General features: G+C 43.4%; 1 protein-coding gene across 1 annotated transcript; it reads right to left on the bottom strand.

The window, feature by feature from the left end:
* Positions 1-541: 541 nt before the first annotated feature.
* Positions 542-1,905, bottom strand: LOC108977727 (AP-3 complex subunit sigma-1). The gene is made up of 4 exons (XM_018947582.1): positions 1,837-1,905; positions 1,688-1,779; positions 1,344-1,635; positions 542-1,283 (listed from the first exon to the last, which is right to left on the bottom strand). The coding sequence occupies exons 1-4, from the start codon at positions 1,903-1,905 to the stop codon at positions 1,161-1,163; spliced, it is 576 nt and encodes a 191-aa protein (XP_018803127.1). The 3' UTR covers positions 542-1,160.
* Between the last annotated feature and the right edge of the window lie 8,053 nt (positions 1,906-9,958).

Here is a 9,958-nt window from a genome sequence, read left to right as displayed (position 1 = left end):
TAAGAAAAAAAGATGGCAGTTGTATGCTCTGGGCATTAGTCACTAGATCGCGTTTGGGAGTTATACAAGAGTATGATCCGGTCTTGAAACCTTCTATTACTAGTCGCATCTTTTCGTAGAAGTTTCGAGCATTAACCCTGTCGACCAGTTTGTCAAGCTCTTCAACACGCATTTCGCCCTCTCTTTTTTTGTTTGCAAATGCCTCTCTGTTCCCTTTCAACTCTTGGTATTTCCAAGTGCATGCCCTTAAATCACAATCCTTAATTCGTTTGCCATGTTCGTCTTCAAAAGTGGGGCCACTCATCCGAGGCTGTTGAAACTTTTTTACTACAATCCTGTATAGGGGATGTTTCATCTTAAAACGGATGTTCTTTGGATGCCCAGATGCTACTTGGTCCAGAACCGCAAGTCATGAGCTGCTTAAGTCATATGTATAAGAATCGTTTTGGCCATTCCCAAGTGAATGACGATCAGAGAACTTTCCTCACTACCGAACTTAGTTCTTCTTTTCTGGTGCTTAATGAAGAGTAAAAGACTGCTCTCAATACTTAATAGTTCTTTAATCGTTCACAAAGTTAAAATATTATATACAATACAAATACAAATCAATATTCAGCACAAGTAAATTGTACTGCATTGAACGAATGAAGTGATTATAGTATATTTCAAGCAGTTATCACGTGTTTTTTTTTACTAATATTTAATAAATTCATAAATAAATATTTTCATTATAACATTATTACTTAACGGTTATTGCAAATAAGCGATACCTGTTTCTTCTGTTTTTTCTTTCGTTTAGGCGTTTCTTGGCTAGATATATTAATCAACTGTTTATCATCTTTCATATTATTTTCCATTCCATTTTTAGGTTTTATTTTAATGTCATTTTGATTATTTTTTGTTTCCAACGTAAAAATGCTTATTCCGGCTTCCCTTTGGTAGTAATCGGAATTGCAACTAGTTGATGAAAAAATGTATGAAGTGGATAAGTTGACATCATATTCATCATCAATTAGTTCGTATGTATTTTGACGCAAAAATGTGTAATAATCAGTATCTGTAGTTGACAACGTAGGGAATGTTGTTGAATTAATAGAAGAAGACGGCATATTGCTGGTGATAAATGAGTCCAAAATTATAGTGGCGGACGTTTGACCTGGTCAGAATTTCAAATCTTTAATCGCTTGGGGTAAATCGGGGAGCTTAATATCCTTTATTTGTTGGGGAATGTTCATACTTTTAACAGCACTCACAGCACGTGCGGGGGCAGCAGATATACCTGCCTACAAGTAAAAAAATATTTTGATAAATATTGATCTCAAAAATATGTATAATCAGCTTACTTCTTGCTTCACTAATTTATTTTGTTCTTCGATTCGTGCTAATATATCGGTCATATTTGTTTGGAGAACCATTCCTCCCATTACCAGCTCAGCCAGAATGTGATGTACAGCATCAGCATGAAAGATTAAATCTAACTCACAAACATTTTCAAAACATTTGTCTAAAGTTTCCACAAAAACTTGGATAAGGTCTAAAATACCCAATTCGCTTTCAGATGAATCCACACAAAACACAAAATAAAGCGTTGCATAGTGACGATATATTAATTTGTAGTCTGACCCACCAATAAGGCTTAAAAGGATATTAAAAACAATGTTTCATAGTTCAAATATGGTTTACTCACCACCCTCCTTCTAAAAAGTTACACACATTATCTTCTCGTTTTGAAACCAGCTGGAAAGTCTCCTTTATTATTTGCTGCTGCATATCTTCATTCTATTGATAATCACAATAAACATATAAAAACTTTTATAAATATTTATCGTAACTTACAAAATATTGATAAAACTTCGAAAGTCTAGGCTTTCCGTGGTTGTTAAAAACTAAAATAGCCTTTATCATTTCAATTGTATGTTCCCAAATACAATATATAATTAATAATAATTAATTTCACACAACTTTACATTAAGCACATATTTTAAAGACGATATTAGAAATACGATATTAATTAAAAAGTTGTCCCAAAAACTTGGAAAGCAAATTGGTTATCGACAATATGTTTTCTAAAACTGTGTTTACACAAGACTCTTTTGTCCTTCATTAACGGGGCATCTTGACAGGCAAAATGTTATTGTATAGTAACTGTATTGCTGTGCGTATTGCATGTGGAGGATCCATATTGCTTATATAGAATACTAATTAGTATGCCATATATTGAAAGCCATGAAGTGCCACTTCAGCAGTTTGACGGTCCAGTTGTCATTTCTATGAAAATTTCGAAGAGACAACAGATCCCATTTACACATATACCGACGGCAGTTTCATTTCGGTAATATTAAATTTAGTGGAGCGAGTATTAAGACTTTGTGTTAAATTATAAATATAAAGAACATTTTAGAAATAATTTAATACATTTTTCCAAAAAAATTAATATTTAGTTTAATATTATTAATTTGGGGGAAAATTATACAAAATTATTGGCGAATGAGCGAAGTCTTAAATTTAATAAACTTATACAAGCATAAAATAATATACCGTTGCTCATATTAAATACATTAACTTAATTGGCATATATAATTTATGCTACAACATAATATATAGTTCGGAAATATTAAATAATTTTTTCCAGATACACATTTGCAGAAAAAAATATATTTTGCCTTTTTTTATTTTCCATATAAATTTTTTTCATTCATATAAAAATTTAAACAGTTCAGGAGCTCAAAACTTCAGCTCAAACCCACCTACCCTACGTCTTTTCGCAAATGATTATGTTATGATAACAAATGCCCACATACAGATTTGCCAAAGGCAATAGATTTGACAGTAATACCATTTTTAGACCGAAAATTTAAAGGGACTAGATTACATTTCAGCCCTTTACTAATCAGTCGGTTCTCACTGCCGTCGGAAGATGAAAAAACGACTGTTTGTTTGATGATAGGAGATATTTCGTCTTGCCCTCGTTCACTGCCAGCCCCATTTGTTTTGCTTCCTTGTCCAGTCTGGAGAAAGCAGAACTAACGGCGCGAATGTTGTCAATATGATATCATCGGCCAGCAGCTCTTATAAAAGATTGTATTAAGTTCTGCAGCTCGAATTATTTTCTCCAGCAGCTGGTTGAAGACGTCGCACGATAGGGAGTCGAAATGTCTCAAACCTCGTTTGGTATCGAACGGTTCGTAGATGTCCTTCGCGATCCTGACGTAGCTTTTGGTGTTGCTAAACGTCAGTTTACACAGCCGTATTAGTTTTGCAAGAATACGAAATTCAGACATTGCGGCATAAAGGCAGCTCCTTTTCATGCTGTCGAAAGCAGCTTTGAAATTGACGAAGAGGTGGTGTGTGTCGGTTCTCCTTTCACGGGTCTTTTCCAAGAGTTGGCGCATGGTGCATATCTGGTCGGTTGTTGATTTTCCAGGTCTAAAGTCACACTGATAAGGTCCAATCAGTTTGTTGGCGGTGGGTTTTAATCTTTCACACAAAACACTCGATAAAACCTTGTACTCGATGTTGAGGAGGCTTATTCCACGGTAGTTGGCTCAGATTATGGGGTCTCCCTTTCTATGGATTGGGCATAGCCACTTAAATTCCAATCGTTGGGCATGTATGAATGATGATGAGGAATGCACTGCGACCTTTGGTCTATTGTGCCCTCTCCTTACTCACATTGACTCGCTTAGACCCAGCCCATTAATGATGTTAAGTAGACTGCTTGGCGCTAGCGAGGCAATGCGATCCCTATCCGGAAACAACACTCCAAGGGCCTTGGCTCTGCGACTACAGACTGCTGTGCAGTCGATCAACAGATGCTCYGGAGTTTCAGGCTCCCTGTCGCAGAAACGGCAGTTGGCGCAAGCTGATAGGCCCATGCTGTGCAGATGCCTATTTAGCTTACAGTGGCCAGTATACCATGCGACCAACAGCCTGAGTTTGCTCCTGGGGAGGTTTATTACTATTTTGAACCTTTTCAGGTTGTAACCTCCCATTAGCAGCTTGGCGTGTCTCAYACCATGAGTTTGTCGCCAGTGCTCTTCCCTGCCTGCTCTTTCCTTTTTACGGAGCAGCTCCTKGAAGGTGTGGGGACCCACTCCTGTGAAGGGTTCGGGTCCTACCATCCTGGTGGAGGCTGCGGAGGGGGCGAGCTCGGCCGCCAGTTCATTGCCGGCTATACCTTTGTGACCAGGCACCCAAATCAGGTGTACCTGGTTTCTTTCCGCAAGGCTATTCAGCCTCTCCCTGCACTCCTGCACTAGAAGCGACTTGATCTCGTAAGAGGAGATCGCCTTTAGCGCCGCTTGACTATCGCTAAGAATGGCTATACGCTCATTGCGATAGTTGCGATGGAGGTTTATTTCTATGCACCGGCTTATAGCATAAGCTTCTGCCTGGAAAATGCACGGGAACTCACCCATGGGTACGGGAAGCCTAGTGCGTGGGCCCACAATTCCTGCGCTGATTCCCTCCGAAATGTTTGAGCCATCTGTGTACCACCTCATAGTACTGTTCCTCAATCGTCTTTGCTGCCGAGGGTAACCTTAAACTTCTTCCTGAGGTTAACCTTTTTAGAATTACTATCCCACGGGAGGAGGTCCAGCGGTAACTTGCCACTTATCATTCTCCATCCTCTGGGATGGGACTATTTTTCCTTTTCCACAGCCCTCTGCCGTTATTTGCAGAAGAGTGTGTTTGGCTACCACACCGATGACCAAATGAGCGGAGTAGGTTCAAGAAGATCCTCCAGTACTGCCGTTGGACAGGTTCGCACTGCGCCCGTCATGCAGACATAGGCCAGCCGCTGTAGCTTCAGTAGTTTTGTCTTAACGGATGTTTGCGACGCTACTGAGGCCCAGGTTACCGCCCCATGTGTGATTATCGGTCTTACTATCATGGTGTACAACCATCTAACTATCCTTGGCGTTAAACCCCAGGACCTTCCTGCCAGCCGATTACACACCATTAAGGCCTTTGTCGCCTTGACCAAAGTCAGGTTTACGTGCTGCTTCCACCTCAGCGTGAAGTTTAGCGTTAAACCGAGGTATTTAACACTGTTGGTCATCCCTATTTCACAACCCCCCAGTAGGAGATTTCTAAGATCGGGTAGGGTAAATGGGATTACTGACGTCTGGAGGGGTTGATATTTAGTTCAACCTCCCTACGCCACCCCTTCGCTAGGTTGAGACCTCTTTGGATCAAGTCACAGAGAGTGTCTTCACAATTCCCTCTTGCCATAATGACAATGTCGTCCGCATATCCTTGGCAGCGCTTCCCATTGTCTGTTAGCAGTGTTAGCAGTTCGTCTACTACTAGACTCCATAGCAGGGGTGATAACACACCCCCCTGTGTTCAGCCTCTTGTTGTGCCGAGACGAATACTGCTTCACCTACTGTGATCTCAGCAATACTTGAGCGCAGTACGGCTTCTATCCATCCACGCACTGGTGCCGCCACATTCCTTTTCTCCAGTGCCCTTGCTACACTCTTGTGGGACGTGTTATCAAAGGTACCTTCGATGTCCAGGAATGCGCAGAGCATCACCTTCCCATGCTCCAGTGAACTCTCTATTTCAGAGGTCAGCTAGTAGATCTGCCCGCTCTGTAGGCATGTTGAGCCGCATGCAGCGGTGAACTCTTTAGCTCCTTCATATTTATTTCCTTATCCACGATCATCTGCATGGTTTTTAGTAGGAAGGACGTTAGACTTATCGGTCTGGATGATTTCGCCAACGAGGAGTCTTTCCTTCCTACCTTGGGTATGAAGATCACCTTCGCTGTCCTCCATACCTCAGAGATATACGCCATTGTGAGGCTCTCTCTCAGCAGCCGAACTAGGTGGGGCAGCAAAAGCTGCTCGCACTGTTGCAACAGCGCCGGAAAGAGGCCATCCACTCCCGGAGACTTGAAACTCTCAAACGAGGCCAACGCCCACCGGATCGAGTCCGCCGTAAACAGCTGTTTGGCAATATCCCAATCCTCGTGGGATGGCCTGTGTTCGATCACCGGTGGACAGCGGTCCTCTCGAACTGTCTCCGGGAAGTGCGCCCTCAAAAGCTCAATGGCCCTGTCCTCCGCACTGGTCGTAAATGTCCCGTCGTCACGCTTGATTGCTATTTCTACTTTTGTGCCTCTGGCCAGAGCTTTGTGCAGCCGAGCCGCTTCTGGCATAGTGGCGACATTCTCGCAGAATCTCCTGAAGCTGGCCTGCTTTGCAGACCTAATCTCCTTATTATATAAGATGAGATGGCTTCGGTATTCTGCCCAGACCCCCGTACGTTTCGCTCTGTTGAACTGGCTGTGTACTTTTTTGCGGAGGTCCGCTAGTTCCCTTGTCCACCACGAACAGACTCGCCTGTCAATAGGCGCTTTGAGAGGACAGCTGCCATGATAAGCGTTAATTACAGACTTATTCAGTTTAGAGAGCCTGTTCTCTAACCCAAGGCCTGAAACGCTATCATCTGTCTGCTCCCTTCTGCTTAWATCATTGCCTAATATATCCCTGAAGGCGTTCCAATTTGCCTTCCGAGGGTTGCGTCTAGGGGGGAGTTGTTTAACCTCTACYTTTAGCTTGAACCTTATGATCCTGTGGTCTGACAATGAGGGCTCCGAAGAGACTCTCCGTTGCGAGACCGGTCCGCCTGCAGCTTCGTTGCTAAAGGTGATGTCCAACACCTCCCTTCTACTTATAGTTATGAAAGTTCCCACCCTGCGTTCTCTATTTCTAAATTGCTACCTACAATGAACTCTAACAGAGACTCACCTCTTGTGTTGCAGTCGGTACCCATTCCGAGTTGTGAGCGTTAGCGTCGCAGCCTATGATGAGAGGGAGCCTGTGTAGTCTGCAGTGCTCTACCAGCTTTTCCACCATCTCCGGGGACGCTGTAGGTGCCTCCCCTGGGAAGTATGCTGAGGCCAGGACGACGTCCTTGCCCTCAAAAGTCCCTGGCTTGCACCGCCACCAAGTCCTAAGTCAGAAACTCTGAAATACAGAAGAAATCAACGTTGTTCCTGACAACTATACAAGTTCTAAATCTCTCGCTAGAGACGTGCTAGATTACCTTGTTAGCCTCCGGTTTGAGGACTTTTATCTCTCCTCTGTGGACCCAAGGCTCTTGGATCAGCAGTATGCCCAGTTTCTCCACTGTGAAACTGCTAGTTATAACAGCTGCGGCTGCAGCCGCGTGATGCAGGTTCACTTGGGCAACTTCCGGCCATTATAAAATGGGTTCGAGGAAGGGCAGATCCTCTTCCCCGACGTGCACCGTACTGCTGTCCATTGTGTCTTCTAACCCGTCGAGGAGCTCCTGCGTGGAGGGTAGCTCATCTGCGCGATCTTCTTTGGGGACGCCGGTCGTCGCCGTTCACACTGCCTTCTCAGTCCTGCTTTCGCAGGGCTGCTCCGACACTTCGTCCACCTGCATTCCTTCTACCTCCTGGCCTGCTCCAGGCATTGCTGGTTTGTGAGAGCCTTTGCTCTGGAGAGTCGAAGGCATTACAGCTCCCTTGCTCCCGGTGGCTGCAGACCTTTTGGGCCGGGGTCATCCCATCACGAAGGCTCCGCAGGTACCACTTCATAGTGGAACCGCTCATCCCTTTCCTGCGTGGATCATTGCATCCGCCGGGTTGACCAACTTCTGGGAGGGGGCGTTGCCCACCTCTTCCGCGCCTTCCCCTTCTTCTCCTACGAGCACCGTCAGGCCCTGCCCGATGAGACTCACCCGAGTCCGACCCGCTGCGCCTTTCGGCGGGGGTCTTGGTGGCGCTTGTTGCTGCTGCAGCAACGGGCGTTTTCTCCAGGCAAGTGCCGCTGCAAGAGGGCACATCGTCATCATCCTCCTTGGCGTGCTCCTCAAACAGAGCCCGTTCATCTGGCGAGAGAGCGTCAAGGAAGCTAAATTTTCATCTAGCTCCCTGACCCCCTTTGCCTGCCGCWGTACCGATTTCCTTTTCGTTGTCCAAGTCCGTTTTCCGAAGTTGTCGCCTATTTTCCAGTTTGTCCGAGTTTGTGTTTTTGTTTGTATTCATCTTGTTCTTACGACCCTTGGCTCAACAGGGTGAGCTGTCGGGTCTATCATTTATATGGGGAACTAGAAGGTCCGCCACGCCAGAGCCCCATGACGCGGTAAGGCCACAGTTACTCCCCAATTCGGCCCGGTGTCAGGGAGGCTCCGTTAGAATACAGCCGAATTTAACCTCCCGGCTGCAACTCATCCAAAGGGCACGGGAGTCGAATAACACCCTGGATTAAGAGGTGGTAGCTCTTGGTTAGCGTACGCATGCGGCACCCGTCACCCCACGTGGTCAGTGCTTACTAGCACCAGCCGCACTGATTGCGGGGCGCCGAGTATGCCTTGCGCCTAAGCCCCTGCACCGCGGCAAGGTGTGTACCATTCGCAGAGGATGCTTTCGTCCGACCATATTTTACAAAGAAGCTGATGCATGCTCCTTATAAGTTCTTCGCCGCCGTGTTTGAATAGCTCGGCCGGTAATCCATCGGCCCCGGCGGCTTTGTTCTTTTTCAGGCGGGTAATTGCTGTTCGTACTTCTTTCTGCTCGGGCAATGGAACGTCTGCTCCATCGGCATCGATTGGGAATCCGGTTCGCCTTCTCCTGGCGTTGTGCGTTCACTGCCATTCAGCAAGCTGGAGAAGTGTCCCTCCATAATTTAAGTATGCTCTGGGCATCCGTGACTTCTTTTGGGAGTTATACAAGAGTATGATCCGGCTTTGAGACCTTCTGTTAGTCGTCGTATCTTTTCGTAGAATTTGCGAGCATTACCCCTGTCGGCCAGCTTGTCTCGGAATTTATTGCCGCTGTTCAAGGTCGCTAATAAAAATTTAAAACAATGAAAATCAAAGAAAATGCGAAATTTAAATATATATCATGAAATGTTTTGTAATTTGATGCATAATAGAATTAATATTCTATTACAAATGATTAAAAACAATCATTAATTGAGAACTAACAGGCTTAATTCACCTTATTAATATCGAAAGTCAGTTGTTTTGATATACCAGAAAATCATAAAAAAGGAATTAAATAGTTTCGCCATATATTAAAAGACCAATACATAATAATTTGCAATCGAAATAAATGTTAATTAAAAATGTCCAAAAATTCTTATTTGGTGCGATCTGGCTATAATGGAAAATGTTATAAAAAACGCTTATTTTGAGGCGCTCTCACACTGGAATAAGTTGGGCATCCCATTATTCCTGGTTTTGACGTTTAGCAATTGCTCTTTGACTTCCAGTGAGAGAGCAGTTGGGGATCTCATTATCTCTGTTACCATAGATAGTATGATAAAAATTTACAAAATTTTATAAAATTTACCAATGATGTCACTGCTGAAAAACATTAGATTGAGTATTTAATAAATTATACAAAACACTAAATTAAACACTTGAAAAATGCATACATACATATACATAAACATTTATTTTGCTAAAATATGTTCGCACAGTTCAATGAAGCTTCATTGCACTCTAATTTCGTCAGTTAATTATAGCGGTTTACTTCTGACATCCCGCCTTTTCTGAAATGAGCTGATCGAAATTCCCTGATCTGCTTCACTGTCAAATAATCAGGGAACGAGTTTGAGAGAAAAATGAGAGCCAATGCCAGAGTCTCGTACAATATTATCCATTATAACACTACGAAAATTGCAATTTAGCGAAGTAATATTCAAAACATAAATTTTAACAGCACATGGAAAATTTTATTTAAATACTGAAGTACATATACATATATGTATGTACCACGCATTCACCGTCGAACTGTCATCGTAACCGGTTGCTTATTGAGTTTGTTAAAACGGTATAACGGTTTGTTCTGCGTTTATATTACGCTCGTGCTTTGTTTGTGAATTAATTTTTTATCGTTTTATATCTTTTCAATCACTTAATTTCTTAATTTGTTAAACTAAAATTCGCGTTTACTATGGCCCCTGGGGCCACCAAA

This window comes from Bactrocera latifrons, unplaced genomic scaffold, assembly GCF_001853355.1.
Source record: "Bactrocera latifrons isolate USDA-ARS-PBARC rearing strain unplaced genomic scaffold, ASM185335v1 scaffold_945, whole genome shotgun sequence".
Lineage (NCBI taxonomy): Eukaryota > Metazoa > Arthropoda > Insecta > Diptera > Tephritidae > Bactrocera > Bactrocera latifrons.
The sequence above is the reverse complement of the archived record's forward strand: the minus strand, read 5'-3'. Positions and strand labels throughout refer to the sequence as shown.

Bases quoted from the DNA above. Each gene is read 5' to 3' on its own strand.
- LOC108977727 (XM_018947582.1), bottom strand. From the start codon at position 1,905: ATGATAAAGGCTATTTTAGTTTTTAACAACCACGGAAAGCCTAGACTT. The intron at 1,780-1,836 runs GTAAGTTACGAT...GATTATCAATAG, and splicing joins CGAAGTTTTATCAATATTTT to AATGAAGATATGCAGCAGCA. The intron at 1,636-1,687 runs GTGAGTAAACCA...TATCCTTTTAAG, and splicing joins AACTTTTTAGAAGGAGGGTG to CCTTATTGGTGGGTCAGACT.